At 40.9% G+C, this 21,452-nt stretch overlaps 1 protein-coding gene and 1 non-coding gene across 20 annotated transcripts in view; both read left to right on the plus strand.

The window, feature by feature from the left end:
* SKAP1 (src kinase associated phosphoprotein 1) overlaps window positions 1-21,452 on the plus strand; it is a 302,157-nt gene that overhangs the window by 236,388 nt on the left and 44,317 nt on the right. For 18 of the 19 annotated variants that reach the window (XR_002518068.2, XR_002518067.2, XR_001896335.3 and 15 more), the window contains 5 exons: window positions 8,434-8,511; window positions 10,004-10,087; window positions 13,352-13,476; window positions 15,746-15,809; window positions 17,962-18,156. Coding sequence is in view for 12 of the 19 variants with exons in the window: in XM_021928954.2 (XP_021784646.1) it covers window positions 8,434-8,511; window positions 10,004-10,087; window positions 13,352-13,476; window positions 15,746-15,809; window positions 17,962-18,156 (546 nt within the window). In the remaining 7 variants the exon portion in view is untranslated. The remainder of the gene's footprint in view (window positions 1-8,433; window positions 8,512-10,003; window positions 10,088-13,351; window positions 13,477-15,745; window positions 15,810-17,961; window positions 18,157-21,452) is intronic. The other variant, XR_002518069.2, reaches the window with a different exon arrangement.
* On the plus strand, window positions 200-306 carry LOC116271196. The gene has a single exon (XR_004179619.1). It is a non-coding gene; the product is annotated as a U6 spliceosomal RNA (small nuclear RNA).

Raw genomic sequence — 21,452 nt, forward strand, 5'->3', positions numbered from 1 at the left:
GGGATTACAGGCGTGAGCCACCACGCCCAGTCCCAAGCAGCATTTTTTGAGAGTTTCTGGCTGTGTCCTCTTATAGGTACTTAACTCGTGTGTCCTTTTATTGCATTCTGAGACTTTCTGTTGACCTCTTGGGTTTCACATAGATCTGCCCTAGGAGGCAATTCCAAAGATTAATCAGTTAGTACATTTAAAAGTAAGAGTGCTCACTTTGGCAGCATATACACTAAAATTGGAATGACACAGAGAAGATTAGCATGGCCCCTGAGCAAAGATGACATGCAAATTTGTGAAGCATTCCATGTTTTTGAACTAATGCAGAAACAGAAAACATACTGGCATTTTCTCACTTATAAGTGGGAGCTACACATTGGGTACACATGGACATAAATGTGGCAACAATAGACACTGGGTAAATACATGAGGAGGTGGGGAGGGAAGCAAGGGTTGAAAAACTATTATTGGGTACTGTGCTCACTACCTGGATGACAGATTCATTCATACTCCAAACCTCAGCATCACACAATATACCTTTGTAACAAACCTACACATGTACCCCCTGATTCTAAAATAAAAGCTGAAAAACATAAAAATAAAACCTGCTCATTTTACTCGTAAAAAATAAATAATAAATATAGATACTAAAATAGTTTTTTGACACCAGGAGATAGAATAACCACACATCACGCCTGTTTCTCCTTCCAAAAAACAGGGTCTCTTTTTGTGGGGGAGTGAGATGGGAAGACCCAATCTTTCCTCATCCACTTCTGTGCATGTCTGAAGCTCAGCGTATTGGAAAGAGCATAGGCTATTCCAACTGAGCAACCTTCAGCAAGTCATGTCATTTCATTACACCTCAGTTTCCTCGTCTGTAAAGTGGGGATGATAATAAAACATGCCTCATAGGGATGTTGTGGGACTTAGATGTAAAAATGCTTGATACAATGCTGATGAATTAAAAATTGGTTAGGGTTTTGGGGGGCCATTTTTGTTAAAGCATATTCATTTTAATTATTTTGTTTATTATCTGCTTTTTTTTTCTTAGTACTACTGACCTAGAACCTCAGAGGTTTTTTTGTCTTCAGTGTAACAGGATTTTCTCCACAGATTTCTGTAACCTGGATTCACTGGTGTTTTTAAAAGAACTTCAAAAATTGGAAGAGTAACATGAGTCTATAGAGGTCTCATGAAAGTTGTCTTCTGCGTTGGTTTGCTAACTACAAATGTGTCGTTTCTACCTTTTTCTGGGGTCCTTTAGTCTAGCTCCAGTTGCTCATGTTTTGTTTCCTAGCTTCTTACATCACAGCTTGTTGAAGAACTTGATTAAGTACGTTGTGTTCATTCCCTTCCTTTCATCTGTTGTCCAATTTATTTCTCCATGAGCAGTTCCATTCAGTTAGTTTAAAGCCATCTGTTTGAGAGCTTTCTATATCTTTGAAACTTTTAGATGCTAAATCTATTACTAATGGTTTAGAATTTTTCACCTTTGATATGTTGAGCTAAATTCCTTTATAAGTGAAACACAATGCAAGAAAAGTGTGTGGTATAACATGGATATGTGGATATCACATGGAACCACAGAAGTTAAAGAATTATATATGCCTGTTCAAGGGACTAATCAAGGAATAGTCATGGAAAACAACTTCCTTGTTAGTATCAGAAGATGAGCACTTCCTGCCAGACACTACAAACTATCATTTATTGACTGGTTCCTGAAAATTGAGAAGAAGGCAAAAAAGTAACCCAGAAAAGTAAGAAGCTAAGGAAAAGCAGTAATGAAATTATTAAAGAAGGCCACAGAAATCAAATGCACAAAAGAGAGGTTAATGAACAGATTTGAAATCCACAGTCACCAGACAAGAGAAAACTACCCCCTCCCCAACCTATCTGCAATACCCTCCTCACCTCAGTACATTTGAGGCATTTTAAAGCGTGTGTTTTTGTACATGTCTGCAGATGCACACACACCAGCCATCTGTGACTGCATTGGAATTACAGGTGGAATTTGCCCATTCCCAGCCTTCAAATGTTAAATTTTCTCCTATCTCATGCACCCAATCCCTGGGTTTTTTACGTGAGTACTTTAATTAAGGAACCTGTTAAACTTCACCCTATCTGAAATTCACCCCTGGTAGCTATTAGTCTCTAGGCTCAAGTTGGTTAGGTCCCTTTTTCAAACAGTTGAAAAGAACTTGAATTAAAAGGAAGAGGGAGGATGGGAGAAGTCCATAATTTAATAGGGGAACGATTTGAACAAAAGATGTTTTTTAAAAAATTATTTATTTTCCTTTCAGGATGATTTAGCAAGAGACCAAGCCAACTGCCTATAATGAAAGTTAGTGGGCACCTGGTTTGTTCTGCAGGGGCTGCAGCCTTTTTGCAGTGGAAATTATGTGGCCTCCTGTGCTATTAGCCTTGTGCTCTGGTGTTGCCAACTGATTTCTCCAATTCTCTTTTCTCAGTGGGCTAGAACGCAGCTGGTTAAATAGGCCATGACTCACATAAGCTCCCGTGTCTTTTTTATTGACTGCTTTATGGAAATGTATCACACTCCAAAGGGTCCCCATTGTTGTTGCTGTGCATAGCTGACTAAAGAGTCATGTTTAGCATTGAGAGATGGAATCCTATCCTGTCGTTTTTTATTGCAGAGTTGGATATGGGTGGGATACAAGGGTTTAAAGGAATCTAGATGAAGAGAAAGATATCTGAGAATTTCTTTTATCTTCATCTGCCATGAAAGTTGGGTGGCCATCACTTCTGGGTAACACACTTCTCTGTCGATCTTATCTTTATGGCCCCATATCCTTCCGCTAAGTGAATCTTTTCTTTATACGGGCTGTTCTGAGAGGTTTAGTTAAGTGTAGTGGTAGAGAGAGATTATGACCCTAATGTAATTCTGTTTTGTGCTGATATAATGTAATACACCTTTAGACTTAGCCAAGAGGGCCATTTATTCTCAATAAATCAAAATCATTTTTATTTTTTCATGATGGTAGTGATATCTTTTCTCAGGTGATGAACAAAAAGCTTCTTTTTTTAATTGTATACTTAAATATAAATTGTTTGCCTTAAAATAGCAACCTATACAATTGTTTGCAACTTCTTCCTATTTTTATAATCATCCTCTAAAGCATATTTTACATACTTTCTATTATGCATTAAGTAGCTCTCTGCAGATCTGTTCATTTACCAGTAGGTGTGGATTCAGGCATACAAGATTCCTGCCTCATCACCCCATGGCATGGCTAACACTGTGCATCCTCAGGATCACTAGTTCTTGATCAGTAGGACCCTGCACTGACACTGAAAGAGGAGGTACCTTGCATACCACTGTGGATTCCCATCTTGGTTGTTTGGATTTGTCAGATAGATCGTGGAGCTAATGAGCTTGAGCTCAGAGTCAACTACATTGAGAACAACTCTGTTATTGGACTCAACACACAGTACCTTGTACATAGAAGACAATTAGTAGAATAGAGACTGATCTGACCTCATTTCCCAATTTTTTTTCCATAGACATTCTAAACTTAGCCTATAATCCCATTTTTTCCCACTGCCCATAGGGAAACCAGTCTAGAGAGTTCCTCAATACAGATTCTGTCTAATGAATAAGAAAGCAACATAGGCTGGGTGCGGTGGCTCACGCCTGTAATCCCAGCACTTTGGGAGGCTGAGGCAGCTGGGTCACCTGAGGTCAGGAGTTCGAGACCAGCCTGACCAACATGGAGAAACCCCATCTCCACTAAAAATACAAAAAATTATTCGGGTGTGGTGGTGCATGCCTGCAATCTCAAATACTCGGGAGGCTGGGGCAAGAGAATCACCTGAACTCGGGAGGTGGAGGTTGCAGTGAGCTGAGATCGCACCATTGCACTCCAGCCTGGGCGACAAGAGTGAGACTCTGTCTCAAAAAAAGAAAGAAAGCAAGAAAGCAACATAACACATCTTACTTGCTTTTACTTGCTTTATATCACAGGATATAAAAAACTGTTTCCAGCTATATTCCTTTTCAGAATCTTGTTAGTGAATGACAAAGAGAAAAAATTCAGCAACTCTTTCAGTATACAATTTTAACAAACTGAGTTTGACTCTTGGGGAGAGAAGGTGGTGATGGTGCTGTCCCTTGTCTCCTAGAATTAGTGACTTCGAGTTACATCTCTGCTGCATTATATCTTTGTTTTCTTGGTGGTGGCATTCTTGGGTTTCAGTTGGTGGGGAGAGAAAAGCCTCATGCTGATAATGTACTGAAAGTAAATGAAATTAAATAAGCGAAGCAGTGCTCATCACTACTTCCTCCCCCCTGGGTAATTCAATTCAAGCTCTCTCTCTCTGATGGCAACTCACAGGGGCTGTCTCTGTCACCCCGCTGGGGCCTGGAGTCTTAACATCTAAATAAAAGTTTCACTCAAGCATTTTTTATGCTCCTGCCAGCAGGATCAGTGAGCTGGTGTGGGCACATTAATGTAATATTCATACTCACAGACTCTCCCTGCACACGAGGCAATGTCTTCCTATTTTCATAATTATAGATGTTCCATAAAATGGCATTTAAATTTGCATTAAAAAAGGAGGTTTGAATTCTAATAGAACGTTTAACATGTCTTTTATGATTCAGACTCTTGGCATCTTTAACAAGGAGCTGTGTCTCTAAGTTTAACAAGACCTTTAGAAAGAAAAGAGAAAAAAAAACAAACCTGTGGGAAGAAGAGATGGAAACTCACGGTTTATGGGATCATGTTTTCCTCATCTCCCTATGTCTTTCATTTAATTTTTAGGCCTCCAGGAGGAATTTTTTTTTAAGAGACAGGATCTCGCTCTGTCACCCAGGCTGGAGTGAAGTGGTTCAATCACAGCTCATTACAGCCTTGAACTCCTGGACTCAAGGCTGGAGTGAAGTGGTTCAATCACAGCTCACTGCAGCCTTGAACTCCTGGACTCAAGGGATCCACCTACCTCAGCCTCCCAAGTAGCTGGGACTACAGGTTTGTGCCACACCTGGCCTCCCCAGGAGCAATTTTTTGACAGCACTTAGAGAGCCTTCTCTTCTATAACTGGTCCTCTCCCCACGCAATGCCTCTCCCTCAGTAGAATCTGCTACTGTTTCCTTGGAGGTTGTTTCCAGAGGGGTAGGAGAAATGAAAGAACCCTAGAAAAATGAACTTTCCTTTGCTGCTGTTCATCTTACACGTGCACCCTGAGATGGATTAAAAGGATTTATGGCAACCACATAGTTTGCTAACTGTGAAACACACAAATGAAAGTAGTTCATGAATAAGGAGGTTAACAATAAGGACCAATTGGATAAAAAATCTGGCACATAGACACACTTAAAAACAGAAAAAGAGGCTCTTCTGATCTACCTTTCTATAACTAAGCTTGAAACAGCTTTAAAGTAAAATGTAATTTTGATTGCATTTTAAATTGTCATAGATGTTATTTTAAAACAAAAGTAGGAAAGGCACTGAGCAAAGTGCCAGCTCATAGCCACCATTGAATAAATGTTACTGTAAGAAATGTTCAAAAAACAATTGTTTGAAAAAAAGTTATTTCAATCATAACTCTCAAGATACTGTATAGGTGGCCCAGTTGATTCATATGTAGTCATGCCTTACTTTGTTTTGTACTTGGTTTGCTTCATAAATTATTTAAGACAATCCAAAAGAGATTTGGGTTCTGGGACTAAAAGGAGTAAATGCTAAAATACCACTAGCCCAATTACCTTCTCTTTCACGTGCCCATGTGAAGAGATCACCAAACAGGCTTTGTGTGAGCAACATGGCTGTTTATTTCACCTGGGTGCCGGCAGGCTGAGTCCGAAAAAGGAGTCAGCAAAGGTGGTGGGATTATCATGAGTTCTTGTAGGTTTAGGGGCATGGGGTGGATCTCACAAAGTACATTCTCAAGGGTGGGGAGAATTACAAAGAAACTTCTTACGGGTGGGGGAGATTATAAAGAACATTGATCAGTTAGGGTGGGGTAGAAACAAATCACAATGGAATGGAATGTCATCAGTTAATCTATTTTCACTTCTGTGGATCTTCAGTTGCTTCAGGCCATCTGGATGTATACATGCAGGTCACTGGGATATGATGGCTTAGCTTGGGCTCAGAGGCCTGACATTCCTGTCTTCTTATATTAATAATAAAAATAAAACAAAATAGTGGTAAAGTGTTGGGGCAGCAAAAATGTTTGGGGGTGGTGTGGAGAGATAATGGGCAATGTTTCTCAGGGCTGCTTCAAGCGGGATTAGGGATTAGAGTGGGAGAGATTAGACTGAAGAAAGATTTTTGGGTAAGGGATGATATTGTGGGGTTGTTAGAAGGAGCATTTGTCATATAGAATTATTGGTGACGGCCTGAGTGTGGTTTTGTATGAATTGAGAAACTAAACAAAAGACACAAGGTCCGAATAATGAGAAAAACAGGTATTAAAGGACTAAGAATTGAGAGTACCAGGGACATCCAATTACAGAGTGTCAGAGGGGGTTCAGCATAATTATTTGCTTGGCTGGCGAGTTTTTGGACTCTATCCTTGAGTTTTTTATGTTGTCATATACCAGGCCAGATTGATTTAGGTAAAAACAACATTCTTCGTTTAAAAATATACAGTTATACACCTTCATTTTGCCTAATTAAGAAATGTAGAGTGTGTTCTTAAAAGAGGCTTTTATTTTTCATTCTTCTTTCATTTTATTTTTTGAGAAGTAAATTCCTTTTTGTCTCTATCCTTTGTCCCTCCCTTCTGTGAAGTAAGTACAAACCCCAGTGGAGGAAGATGGATTAGGATCTTGACTTCTCAATAAATTTGTACCTAACCAGGCTAATTGAAAGCCAAGAATGTTAGCAGCATACGATTAAAGGCTGATGTAAATTTCAGGGTATTGTGAAGCCTTCTACAGTTCTTAGATTCTTTCTCATACTTTTTTGTTTTGTTTTGTTTTGAGACAAAGTCTCACCTTATCGCCCATGCTGGAGTGCAATGGCATGATCTCGGCTCACTGCAACCTCTGCCTCCCGCATTCAAGCAATTCTCGTGCCTCAGCCTCCCGAGTAGCTGGGATTACAGGTGTGCGCCACCACGCCCAGCTAATTTTTTGTATCTTTAGTAGAGACGAGGTTTCACCATGTTGGCCAGGCTGGTCTCGAACTCCTGACCTCATGATCTGCCTGCCTCAGCCTCCCGAAGTGCTGGGATTACAGGGTGAGCCACTGGGCCCAGCCTCTTTCCCATACTTTTAAGAAATCAGGATTTGGCAGTTATTGCTAAGTTCAGCTTGCGTAGCCCTTCTTGTATGAACTTAAAAAAATTCATGTTCACAGAGGTGGCTGTTTATTAAAAGAAAAAAAAATTGAGTGTGTGTTTATTGCTCCCTTTTAGGTGACTATGTTTATGGTGGAGTCTATTACTCATTAAAGCTGTCTGTGCTGGTGGTTATTCATTTGACTTTTGATTATATCAGTGAGGTTTATCCAATTTGGAACTTATATCCATAAAAAAATTCTTAATTTTGGCCAGGCGCGGTGGCTTACACCTGTAATCCCAGCACTTTGGGAGGCCGAGGTGAGCAGATTACGAGGCCAGGAGATTGAGACCATCCTAGCTAACATGGTGAAACTCCATCCCTACTAAAAATACAAAAAAAGAAAAAATTAGCCAGGCATGGTGGTGGGCGCCTGTAGTCTCACCTACTCGGGAGGCTAAGGCGGGAGAATGGAATGAACCTGGAAGGCGGAGCTTGCAGTGAGTCGAGATCGCGCCACTGCACTCCAGCCTGTGTGACAGAGAGAGACTCTGTCTCAAAAAAAAAAAAAAAAAAAAAAAAATTCTTAATTTTCTGGGGTCCTTTTCCTGCCAATCAGTACATATTTAGGCTACCTCACCTACTACAAATTAATGTATATTTAGATAGTTTTAAGCAATTTTAGCATTAGATATAATTGAAAAGAAAGAAAATTGGCTGGGTGCAGTGGCTCACGTCTGTAATCCCAGCACTTTGGGAGGCCGAGGTGGGCGGATCACTTGGGGTCAGGAGTTCGAGACCAGCCTGGCCAGCATGGTGAAACCCCATCTCTACTAAAAATACAAAAAACATTAGCCAGGTGTAGCAGCGCATGCCTGTAGTCTCAGCTACCTGGGAGGCTGAGACACGAGAATGGCTTGAACCTGGGAGGCAGAGGTTGCAGTGAGCCATGATAGAACCATCGCACTCCAGCCTGGGTGACAGAGCAAGACTCTGTCTCAAAAAAAAAAAAAAAAGAAAGAAAAAGCAAGAAAATTTACTTTTCCTTCCAATCATATAGAAATTGTTTTATTTTGTACTGTGTTTAAGCAATTGCCCTTGTGTACTCTGTTATTAATGTGAATTATCTAAAGTAGCCTAAATAAATGAAAATTTTGCCAGGTTTCAATAAAGCACTTTGCCATTGGTCCTTTTAGGAATGGAAGACATCGTAAAAGGAGCTCAAGAACTTGATAACATAATCAAGCAAGGATACTTGGAGAAGAAAAGCAAAGGTAATGGTCAGACCCACAGATTTCAGAACATTCCAGGAAGGGAAGGGAAGTGAGGAAAAAGAAAGCTAACATATTGGGTGCCTTCTCTGTGCCCGGTACTGTGCTAGGCAGATACAAGGCAAAAGTAATGCAAGGAAAGGAAAGGAATCTGGTGTTTGTGTGTAGGCTAAAGAGAGATGTCCCAGCCTTGAGTAGACCATAAGCTTCATCAAGATAGGGATGGTTATATCCTGCTCACCTCTCTATCCCCAGTGCCTGGTATGTGACAGGTGCTTAATAAAACTTATTGAATCAATGAATGGTGTTCTTGTCCTTATCTCTCAGTGTGCTCCCACTGGGTAGTTTTTATATCATATGTGAAGCAGCCTACTTTCAAATTTCAGACAAGCCCAACTCTTTTGTTTTTTGTTTTTGTTGTTGTTGTTGTTGTTTGAGACTGAGTCTCGCTCTGTAGTGCCGTGGGTGTGATCCTGGCTCACTGCAACCTCCACCTCCTGGTTCAAGCGATTCTGCTGTCTCAGCCTCCTGAGTAGCTGGGACTACAGGTGTGCACCACTATGCCCAGCTAATTTTTTGTATTTTTAGCAGAGATAGGATTTCATCATGTTGGCCAGGCTGGTCTTAAACTCCTGGCCTCAACTGATCTGCCTGCCTCAGTCTCCCAAAGTACTGGGATTACAGGCATAAGCCACCACACCCGGCCTTTTTTATTTACTTATTATTGTTTTAAGATGGGATCTCCCTCTATTACCAAGGCTGGAATACAGTAGTACCATCATAGCTCACTGCAGCCTCCAATCCTGGCTCAAGCAATTGCTCCCACTTCAGCCTCTCAAAGAGCTGGGACAACAGGTGCACAACTGTGCCTGGATATTTTATTATTTTTTATGGAGACAAGGCCTCACTTTGTTGCCTAAGCTAGTCTCAAACTCCTGGCTTTAAGCATACCTTCCATCTCAGCCTCCCAAAGTGCTGGGATTACAGACCTGAGCCACCACTTCTGCCTTCAAACCCAACTCTTGACCTTTAACTCATTTAATTAGAATAGGTACCACTAGAGTTGGCATCTCAGGTTTAACACTCAACAGGCAAATTGGCTCAGCACAAAAAAAAAAAAAAAAAAAGCTCTTGCATGGCCATGGCCTGGAGAATCATTTTTCTTTGTCAAAGGCAACACATAAAGATATAATGGAGAATTTGAAAATGTACAAGATGAGATAAGAACCCAAAAGATATAAAGGAGGCTAGATAAAAAGACAGCTGTGGGGCACAGAGCAGGCACCCCTGTTTAGAACTTGGACCTTTAACTGAGCTAGTCCCCTGGACCCTGAGTCAATATGGGATAACCTGTGGGAGTGAAAAGGAGGGTTTTACAGTCCATTAACCTGGGAAATAAAACAATAACACACTGGACTGTATGTTGTTGGATTTTACAGACTCTTCAGTGATGGTAGTTACCTGAATTTATGTCCCCTACTGCTGTTCTGTTTAGATCATAGTTTCTTTGGATCGGAGTGGCAGAAGCGATGGTGTGTTGTCAGCAGAGGTCTCTTCTACTACTATGCTAATGAGAAGAGTAAGTGTTCTTCATTTACACAGCAGCATCTCACTCCTGGATGCAAACACTTCGTAAATTCTCAAGCACTTAGATCTCAAGATAGCAGTCCTTAACTAATACCCATAAAGGGACATGCTTAGGAAAGAAATAGGCATGGGCAAATAATACCTTGCCCATCACCGAAAAAGCAGAACCCAATTTAGAAATTATTTCACCTTTAAACACTAAGAGTGTGGTCAGCACATCAAAGGGTTATCTTTTATTATGATTAGCAATACATTATCAAAGTTGAATGTTTTGATTTTAAAAATAAAAATAAAAAGAACTTCAAACTCTTTACAGGTATCAATACCATAGCTAAAATATTGAAATAAATTAATTCTGAGAAAGACTTAAAGAACTTAAACAATGGCCCAGAAATTGAACCCCCTAAGGGCATGCTCCCAGCTTTATCCTAATGACTACTAGGAAGTAAGTAGTCCAGTGAACATTCCTATAGCCATAGAATATTGAGACCCAAATGGTTGCTGTACCCAAGGCACGCCCTTCAGCCAGATGACAGCAGCAGTGAAGTGTTGACTCAGGCCAGAGATAGTTTCTTAATGAGCCACCACTGACTTAATCAAGTCAACACTCATGAGCTAACCCTAGAAGACCTCCCATCCATGTTTAACGTAATTGATTGATTTATGAAAAGGAATAGAGGATTTAAGCACAATAGGAGGCAATTACAAATAAATACAAGCTAAAAATTATTACTATAGATGAATGCAAACTTTCGAATAGGGGATACACTTCTACAGAGTTGGACTGCCCCAGGAGTAATTCTAAGAAACAAGAGGGAGACAAAGTTTAAAAAACGTCAATTCTTGGCTGGGCGCGGTGGCTCACGCCTGTAATCCCAGCACTTTGGGAGGCTGAGGTGGGCGGATCACAAGGTCAGGAGATGGAGACCATCCTGGCTAACACAGTGAAACACCGTCTCTACTAAAAATACAAAAAATTAGCCAGGCGTGGTGATGAGCGCCTGTAGTCCCAGCTACTCAGGAGGCGTGAACCCGGGAGGCGGAGGTTGCGCTGAGATCGCGCCACTGCACTGCAGCCTGGGTGACAGAGTAAGACTCTGTCTCAAAAAAAAAAAGCATCAATTCTTGTTGGGGCTTTCTTGTGCTGTGCACCTTCGAACAGAGGCCAGCGATACAGATTGAGTAGAGCCTTTTTTTTCCTTGCAGTCATTTTCTGTTTCTCCTTTCTTATTCCTTCCTCAAACTTAGTCCTCTCCCAGTGCCTGGATATCCAATGTAGGGAATAATCAGACACCCACCCAGTTGCCTTTGTACTTCCTGCACCTGCAGTACTAAGGTAGTAGAAAGAACTACAGCTTCGGGCCAGGCACAGTGGCTCACGTCTGTAATCCCAGCACTTTGGGTGGCCAAGGCAGGCAGATCATGAGGTCAGGAGTTCAAGACCAACCTGGCCAACACAGTGAAACCCCGTCTCTACTACTAAAAATACAAAAATTAGCCAGGCATGGTGGCAGGTGCCTGTAGGCTGAGACAGGAGAATCACTTGAACCCAGGAGGTGGAGGTTGTGGTGAGCCGAGATCACGCCACTGCACTCCACCCTGGGCAACAGAACGAGACTCTTTCTTAAAACACTGAATCTTTGCTAAGTTACTTGAAATCCTTAAGATTTGCCCTTGGGCTTGGTAGCAATTGCCTCATGCTGCCTCCCTGCCTGCAGTAGTTATCACAGACCTTTGCCTACCTTTCACCATCCTACATCCCTCAGAACCTTTCCCATCTAGGGGCAAAGGCTAAAGCCCTGTTTGGAAAGGATAACAGCATAGTTTGTAAACTGAGCTACAAGTCCCATGTGTCCTTCCAACCCCCAACCCGCTCTCAAACCCAGCAACCACAATTTCTCCTCTAAATTATAGGCATACAACCCAGCCAGTTGTTCTTTTCTTATTTTAAACCTTCAAACTAATATGCCATTTGTCACTGTAAATATGTTCATCATTTCTTTTGCATTTAAATAAGTGGTTGGCATATCTAGATATAAAACCAGGTGTGTCACATCTGTTCATTCAGAATCTTCCATACTCATGGTGAGAGAGGAGGGGGGACAGTAAGAGCAAGAGACTCAGAGGCTTTTATTGACCATTTTGCCGTCAGGGTGAAATAAAATCTGGTGACCAAAGAAACAACAAAACATTTTAGTGGCCGGTTAGAACAAGGAGAGATACTTTAACAAAAAAGATTCTGGTGTCAAAAAGCACTGTTCCATGGCTCCCTTCTCGCCAGTTATTTCTTATTGTGCCCATGACATTTTCTTAGTAAGAATAGTGTTTGTGTATTTCTTTTAGCTCAACCAGGTGAGGACAGAGTCTTTTTTCTTCTTCTTTCTTTTTTAATATTGTCAGCACACTGCCATCCTTCTCATCATTATCATCATCAAAAAGCATTTATTAAGCAATTCATTTCACATGATATAGAGCTCAAAGCATCCCAGACACTGTGGTTCCTGTTCTCTATGTGTTCTGCCTGAACCACACAATGAGGACAAAAAATTCTTGAGAGCCACCTCCTCTTTTTCTGTTTCTAACACTTTTTTTTGGTAGTGACAAGCAGAATAGTCTCTCTTCACTTAGGGTCCTTTTCCTTTTGTCTCCTTCCTCGTCATCTAATAATACTCAACATTATTCTGCTACTTCTCAGGTTGACATCTTACAAGGAGGATAAATACTGAGTTTTAATCATTCTCCCTCTAGCATAAATTCCCACCTGACCAGCAGGGAAGGGGGAGAGAAGTTTAGCCCAAATGCTACATAGGGCATGGGAGGCAATTCTGGGACCTTATAATGCCCCCCTGTGCTGCTGTCCCTCCCCTCAAATGTGAGCTCTGCTGGCCCTGATAATAATGTTTCAGCTCTATAATAGCCTTCAAGAGCCTCACATTTACAGCCACACTCTCCCTGCTGTAATAATTCCTTCTTTCTGTTATTATAGATCTCTTAACATTCTAATAAATTCTCTGTCTCTGTTGTACTCTTTTGGCAAAATAACCTTTCACGTTGCATTTCCCTAGCTTGGCAGTGGTATCTGCCTTACTGTTGCAGTAGCCTCTTCTTAAGCTTCTCTAATAACCTTTCCTTGACTATTGTGGTTCCTCAGGGATGTAACAGCTGTTTCTGTGCTTTTATTTTACATACCAGAGAAGATGCCTTCCCTTGGCAGTTGCATCTCTCTAGGGATACAGGGAGCTTTCCTGTCTTGCAGGCAAGCAGCCCAAAGGGACCTTCCTCATTAAGGGCTACAGTGTTCGGATGGCCCCCCACCTGCGAAGAGATTCCAAGAAAGAATCCTGCTTTGAACTGACCTCCCAGGATAGGCGCAGCTATGAGGTAGGACGCACCGAGGAGATGGTGATCCTTGTTGGTGTTGCAGTTTCCTTTCGTGTTGCATGTGAGCCATGGTTGCTATGCTGGGTTCCAGCCTTTCTTTGTTACCTGCTCATTTCATACCAACTAAGACCCTATTTCTTGACATGTCTTCACATTTGCTATGCCACACCCTCCCCTCTGTTGCCACTCTCATCCTAGATACAGACTTTGCTTGGCTTCCATCCTTCATTCCTCGCCTTCTCAATTTCAATTCATAGGTGAGATGCTTGTCAGTTGCAGCACACAATCCAATTCCTTACTTATAGTCTCTGATTTTATGGTTTAAATTCCCATTCTCTTTATTTTTCAACTGATTTTCTTCACTTCCTCCCATAAAACCCAAAAAAAGAAGATCTAACTGTAGAGTGAAAAAAAAAATTATTTTCCCATGTTCATCTTGCTATCCAAAATAATCTTCCTGTATGTAGATGCTTTGCATATCTCTGGAAGGATTTCTAAGGTATTGGTGACAATAGTTAGTAATAATAATAATTGAAGGACTAGAGGACCTGGTTGGGGCATGAAAGATTTATTCCTTACTATGCTCAGTTTGAATCTTTACCTCATTATAAAATTAATTTGTTTCATTTTATTTTTGCCATCTTCATCCTGAATGACCAATAAAATTTAAAAATTTCTGACTGTAGAAATATAGTGATTTTCACCAAAAATGTATGTTTGCATGTGTGTGTGTATTGTTTTCTGCTCTTTGGTAATGTTTATCTTATTACAATTTTATTAAAGCAATTTAGAAAAACTTTAGCTTATGAAAAAGGAAAACACCATACTAAGAGTAAATTAACCACTTAAATAACACTTTTAGTCTTCAGACTTTTCTCAGCATTCTTCTTTTTATTTCTACAGTATCTTAACTCTTATTTTGTTAAAGGACCTAGGTCTTCATTATGTAATTTCCAGAAATTTTTAAAAATTTGAATTAAAATTTTTTATAGAGTCCTTTATGAATATATATAAAATAGATCTATGCACTGAATATGTTCCTAGTTATTTTTATTATTATATTCTGATAGTAATACATCCAGATAAAAGTTTATGTAACAAGTCTAAACCAGTATTTCTAGAAATGTTTTTATAGAAATTTGTTTTTAAGAAATCAAGAATAACAATGTCTATTAATAAGTATTATGCAGGAATCCAGTTTCTTTGTGTAGCAGATATCTTTACCTTACCCTAATGGTCAGATAATTAAAATATTTTTCAGGGACAATTATTTCAAGTTGATTCATTTAAAATAAAAAACTTACTAAGGGCTGATGCTTGACGGGCCTATTTTGTAAATCAGAATGTATTTACTTCTTTTCTTTGGCCTGTTGAATCCAAATCATTACCATGGTCCATGGATTCTTCTTCTACCATATCCTTCGGCTCTTTCCCTTCTTATTTATTCCCACAGCTATCACAATGGTTAAGTTCCTGTCACTTCATCCAGAGGACCAGTTGGTCTTCTATCTCCAGATTTCTCTATTCCAATCCTTCCTACTCACAGCTATTGAAAGAATCCCCCACTCCATTTGCTAGAGCTGATAGTGGCTTCCCGTTGCCTACATTTTAACTCTGAGCTCCTAGTACTCAGAGCCCTTTTACCAACTCTTCTCTGACCCTCAACTCTCCAACTTCATCTGTTATTGTTCTCCAGTCAAACTGATCTGCCAGCCTTCCCCATAAGTCATGTTCTCATTCCTGTTCTTTTGCACATGGGCCTCCCTACCTAAAATGTCCAACTCTGTCCACCAGTTTCCACCAACTCTTCTTTAAAATCCAACCAAAATGGTATTATTTTAGCAAGCCACTCTGACCCACTCTAGGCAACAATAGGTGCTCCCGGTCTCCTCTTGATATCCAGTTGTTACCAAATGTGCCTCCTTTGTAGTGTTCCCGTTTCGTGTGTGGGGGTTGGTTTGCTTTTTTTTCTTGTAAACTTTTCTCAAATAAATGCGTGATGAAGGAATAGATAATCAAATGAAAGAATGCACATGGACATGAATGTCTGGACTCAAAAAGCTGTCATCTCTGGATACGCAAAATTGCACAAGGAAAAAATCAGTTTGAGTGAAATATTTGGTCTTCTTTCTGTATGTCAATCAGGCAGAGAATCCTGAGCTTTAAACTTGACTCTGAAACTCAGTGGTTCCTCCCCCTTAGACATCCCTGTCAAGATTCATGGAAATTTTAGTGACAGTGATAAATTAATTCACTGATTTTTCTGTAGTTTACAGCTACTAGTCCAGCAGAAGCCAGAGACTGGGTGGATCAAATAAGTTTCTTGTTAAAAGGTAAGTGTCACTGTTACAGAAATAATACCTGAGTTCATTTGCAGTTGAAGTTATGTTGCATAAATATAATCTATAGACTTCAGTATGTATTTTTTCTGCCCTTTCTCACCTCTGCCTTTCCTACCACATTCCCCATATTACAACAACAGATAGTACTATGTGTGAATGAGAAGGTAAAGATGGTATCAACCTTGGGAGGACCTCTGGTATCATAGCTCATCCACCTACCTACAGGCAAGTCTGTAATATTCAAAATCACTAGACAAGAAGATTCTAAAAATCAGCTCAGCCCAATTCAGTGTCTCCTAACCCCGTATATTCTGGAAAGGAAATTCATAATATCCAACTTAAAGTCATCTAGTTGCGATTGAGGTTCAAAATCTTCTTATTTTAGTCTTAGGAGGAAGTAGAAATCTAAACCAATCTAGATGGTCTTCAGAGACATTGGACATTAAAAACAAATTGCTATTTCCCAAGCCGCAATAAGATGTTCCTTGCTTTGGGGTGGGAAGAGTCCTGCCTGAAGATGGTAAATGACTGCTCTTAGAGTACCCTCTGCTGGCCAGCCTGTAGGCAAAGCGGAAACGGTGGCCAGGGAAGCCTTATCTGGGAGTGGCCTGTCAGGTAGAAGAAGCCAACCTTGAGTGAGTCACTTGTTATTAGATAATCCTTACCTACCATCATGGCAGGACCCTACCTCTGTTCTGCAGAAAGGCAGAAACACCGACTTTATACATGGCCCAAGACCTAGAAAGACACACGTCAACCTAAAAATGCCAAGCCTTTTCATCTCAGTGTTTTATTCTGCTATAAGATTTTATTGTGGATAAAAAGAAGGAAGCACCAGAGCTTTAATTACAAGAATTGCCTGTTTTACTCAGTTATGCCTTTGCTATCACAAAAACAAACTATTGCATCTACCAACAGCGTCACGTATAATAGACTGGAACTAGGCAAACATGAACATTGATGGCAAGACTACAGGGTACACTCTCATCTAGGTGCCTTGGATTTATGCGTGTAATATACCCCTAAGTGTGTAAACCTCAATAAAACTCAAAGCAGCTTTATTGAGCTGTACCCTGTGGTACTTTCAGAATCCCACATTGAAGAAATTATTCATTCCATTTTATTTTAAAACAAACAAAATAATAACATATGGTTTAAGCCACAAATGTGTTTTTGATCTTTTCCTCTTATGTGGTGGCACCAAAATTCAGATGAAAATTGTTGCAAAATCTTTATTAAAAGCCTAATCAAGCCAAACAGTTTTATTGCATTTTGAAATGAACGTTGGACATCTCTCCATCCTTTCCTTCCCCAGAGTAGGCTGACTGCAATCGCCCATCCTACAGAGGGCCCTCATCAGGGTTTCAGAGAGCACTTTGTAGTACACATCAGAGAATGAACATACCCAGTTCCCCATTAAAATAAAAAACTAATCTCCCTCTCCTGCCCTGGTGCTCCCCAGTGCTGTAATGGCTCAACACCTTCTATGCAGTGACCCACTTTAAGGTCAGCTAGACTGTGCAGTTGCAAAAGGACACGGTAACTGCATTGTTCAGCCATTCTATTTGGTGTTGTATTACTGCTATATTTTTCCATACCCCATTTCTTTTTCTCTTCCACTGTTGCCCATTTTTTTCTCTGCAAACAAATTTGTCTGAAATTCTGCAGTGAAATCACTGGGGATATGAGCTTCTGACAGCTCCAACACCCTACAGAGGCCACCTTAGTTCCCATGGCCTGAGCACCCTGGAGGACTGCAAGCCTTCACTCACCCTTCCAGTTTTCTACTTGATGAGCTGTGCGCAGCACACTGGCTTTTCCTCTTCTGGCCTATTTTCTTCCATTCGCCTCCTGTTCTCATTCACACACCCATACTTTTCAGGCTGCTTCACCCTGATCAAGTTTTATTGCAAGGAAGGATTTATGCTGATAGTTTAAACCTGATGCAGTGCTATTCCGGCCTTTTCTGTAGATTTCCTGCCACCAAAGCCCACATTAGATATAATAGCATTTAACCTGGTGTTTCATTTTCTTTTGACATATTTTACTCTCATCCCTCCTCCTCCTTCTCCCTCTTTCCTTTCCTGTCTTATTATTTTCTTTTTCTCTGTTTCTTGATTCATTCTCATCTTTGCCCTGGCAGATCTGAGCTCCTTAACCATTCCATATGAAGAGGACGAGGAGGAAGAAGAAAAAGAAGAGACATATGATGATATTGATGGTTTTGACTCCCCAAGTTCTGGTTCCCAGTGCAGACCCACTATCTTGCCTGGGAGTGTGGGGATAAAAGAGCCTACAGAGGAGAAAGAAGAAGAAGATATTTATGAAGTCTTGCCAGGTGAGAAATTTTGTCCTCTGATTATCTTCCACTAGTTTCGGAAACTCATGACCTGGAGGAAGAATAATAACTTTGAAAATTCCAAAATAAGCCAAATCGAACCTTCATCCTCTGAAGGAGATAATGTGGGAAGCTTTATGAGATTGTAGGGAAGCGGGTAATGAGGCTCTGCCTTGCCATGGGAGCAAGAAGAATTTGATTAGAGAGTGTCTTCTATCCATGCCATGTGAAGTAACTTATTACATGTGTCCACCAGGTTAAAGAGTCAAGAATACTTACATTGGTTTTTATTGGTTTATTGTGAGCTTTGGGATGAGTCATCAAAATTCTCTAGTTTCAACTTTTTGGTGTGTAGTTGTAAGAATAAGGAAAATTGCTTCAAAATTATGAAGGATTTCAAAACTCTGAAATATGTAAATGCTAACAAATCTTTTAGTAATACCTTGATAGACCAAACCTTGATAGTAAACCTTGATAGAGAACAACTCATTATTACCTAGTTCAGATATACCATGAGTTAAATCACATCTCTTAAAAATAACCCTAACATGTTTTATCTGCTCATCATTACAGCAGGTCTGCTTTATATATTTCCTTTCTTCCAAAGGCATGAAAACTAGCATCTCAAAAAATGTATAGTCATCACTGCTTCTGCATAGCCATGTCTGGTGGGGATAACAGCAGCTGGTGAACGGTGCAGAGCTCAGTGGGGGTCAGATGGTGGAGAACCAAAGCCTGAGCCTTTTAATTGTGAAGTAGTTAGACCACAGGAACACTAATCTTCAAGTCCATTCAGAAAGATCATTCCTATGGAAATTTGCCAGGAGTTCAGTGCTCTGCGGAGAAATTCAAGTTAAGCTTAAATTTATAGCAATTTAGACCCAGATGAACCCAGATGAACCTCAATCCCAGATGAACCTAAGAACTAAGGTGAATCTAACACTCAGGTCCCTGAAGACAGGGCTGGTTGCTGAAAGCATAATCAGTAAGCAACTTGCATTTCAAGGCTTCCTAAGAAGAGCATCCAACCCTCACCACACTACATTCATCTCTTCCTGGGGAGGAAACTACATCATTGCTTCCTGAGTCAAGGGGCAGGACCGTGGCCATATGTCCCTGCCCTGCTGAGGACTTCACCCACCCACCAAGGAGAGCCTGCTTCTTCTTCTAGCACTTCCAGCCTCTGCCAGTCCTGACTTCTCCAGCCTTTTTGTTGTGTTTTATTATGCAAATGATATCTTGGTTGAGGTCGAGCCATTTCTTGTGTCTTGTGTCTGACGTTAAAAAAAATGATAATTTCCTCAGCAAGTCATCGTCGTTAATGAAGTTTTACAAAAACAGATACAACCAAAGGAAAATAAAATTTCACAGGTGATAAATTTTTCCAATTTCCCTGGCAGAATTCGATAGGATTGTTAAATTAAGAGTGAAGGTGTCTGTTAGAAAGCAACGAGCAGTGATGGGTAATTTTATAGAGTGGAAAATTGAATCAAATTGCTACATTAAAACACAGCTCCTCTGAGAATCTTCCCTTTCACAGTTGGCTCCATTGCAACAGCAGGGTGCAGAAATGGATCTAATTCACAATACTCTCTAAAAGGAGATGCACTCCCCAACTTGGCCAGAATCTTCTTAGTAAGCTCACATTCTGCTCACTCCTGCCCAGGCTTGGGGAAATATCCGCGTGACACTCCACTTTGGGTTACAACTGTGGAAGAGTGCTCTGGGAAAACCTCAGTGAACTTTCTGGGGTGGAAAGAAAGGGCCTTTTTCTGCACCATGTTTCGTTTTCAAAGGAGCCAGGAAGGAGGGGGCTGATGCTCAGAGACGCAGAGCAAAGGAGAATAAAAAGAGGACTCAAAAAATAAGATGAGTTTGGGACTGTCACCTTACCCCAGGAGTGGGCAGTGAAGGTATGATTGGCTTCCTAATGACCATCTTTCTCCTGCCTCCTAAACTCCTCCCCTTGGCCAATGCAGCACCGCCCAGAGTATCAGGGCATTTTTCCAAAATTCCCACCAGCTGGTATGTTGGAGTGGCCCCAAGGGCATGAAGACTGGTCTGTGGGTGCATTTAACCTCTATCCACAACAGCTGCCCATTGGAAGTGAGGAAGGCCACACAGTAGGAAATCCAGGATATCTTTCTGCAGATTAGGGAAACAACAGCTAAATTGCACCCAGTTTCCAAAGGACAACACTGTACCCAGGCAACAGGTTCTTTCCCATAAGCCTCTGTCCATCACAGTTCCTAGAGACAGAGTTGGAGGTGGGATATATTGGCATTTAATTATGATATGAATATTTCAGCCGCAAGTTTCCATCACCCAGTTTCCTGTCCACTCCACTCAGCTGTTGCTTCTGAACTTGCTATTTGAATTTTGCGTAGTGCCACACCTGGAGAAATTGAGAAGGGAATGTGAGGGGGCCTAACACTGTCTCCCTTCTGCTGCCCTCTCATAAGACCACCTACCAAGCAGCGGCACATGAGACAGCAATGGTATCCTAGGCACAGATACTGACCCTAAATCAGGATGGATTTGCTCTGCCACCTGCTAACTGTGAGACCTTGAGCAAGTTACTTGCCCTCTCTCTGTCTGATTATATTACCTGTAAAACAGGGAAAACAATAGTAGCTGTCTCAGAGGGATGTGGTGAGGAGTCTAAAACTGACATGTGTAAAGTTCTTAGCACAGAGCCCTGGCAAACAATGGCATACAGTGAGTACTCAGTAAATGCTAGCTGTTATTAATGTGATGGTGTTTAAACAGGAAGTGTTACCTCCTTGAAGAACTGGGGATGGTTAGGTCCCCACCCTCTCGAACCAGACCCAAGACAGTCCCGTTGGTTATTTCCAGCTATGTGTATGGAGCAGGTGAAATTGAAAATCCTGAGCAGATGGAATGTGAAGTGCACCTTCTGCTCAGGCCCATTTTTACTGCAAGGCCAGGTGCTGGGTGGAGGGACAGCCTACAGTACCGTTGGATTGTGCTAACATTGCATACCCCTCAAGAGTCAAATGACGTGGGCCTCTAACATTTGTTTCATTATAACAGGTAAAAGTGCTTTGTGGAGGATATTTAACATTGACGGTTCTGCTAATCCTCCCTTTTGGGATGGGTCCCACACAAGCCCTCACTGTCTCTATAGGGAAAGCCATGTAAGTGAGACCTTCCTTCCAGAGTATAATTTAGATGGGCTTCCTAATAGGGAGAAAAGTGTATGTAACGCATACCAAGTCAATAAAAAATGTTTTTTTGTAATCAAAATAATGTATGGGTCATCACATTAAACTCAC

This window comes from Papio anubis, chromosome 17 (genome assembly GCF_008728515.1).
Source record: "Papio anubis isolate 15944 chromosome 17, Panubis1.0, whole genome shotgun sequence".
Lineage (NCBI taxonomy): Eukaryota > Metazoa > Chordata > Mammalia > Primates > Cercopithecidae > Papio > Papio anubis.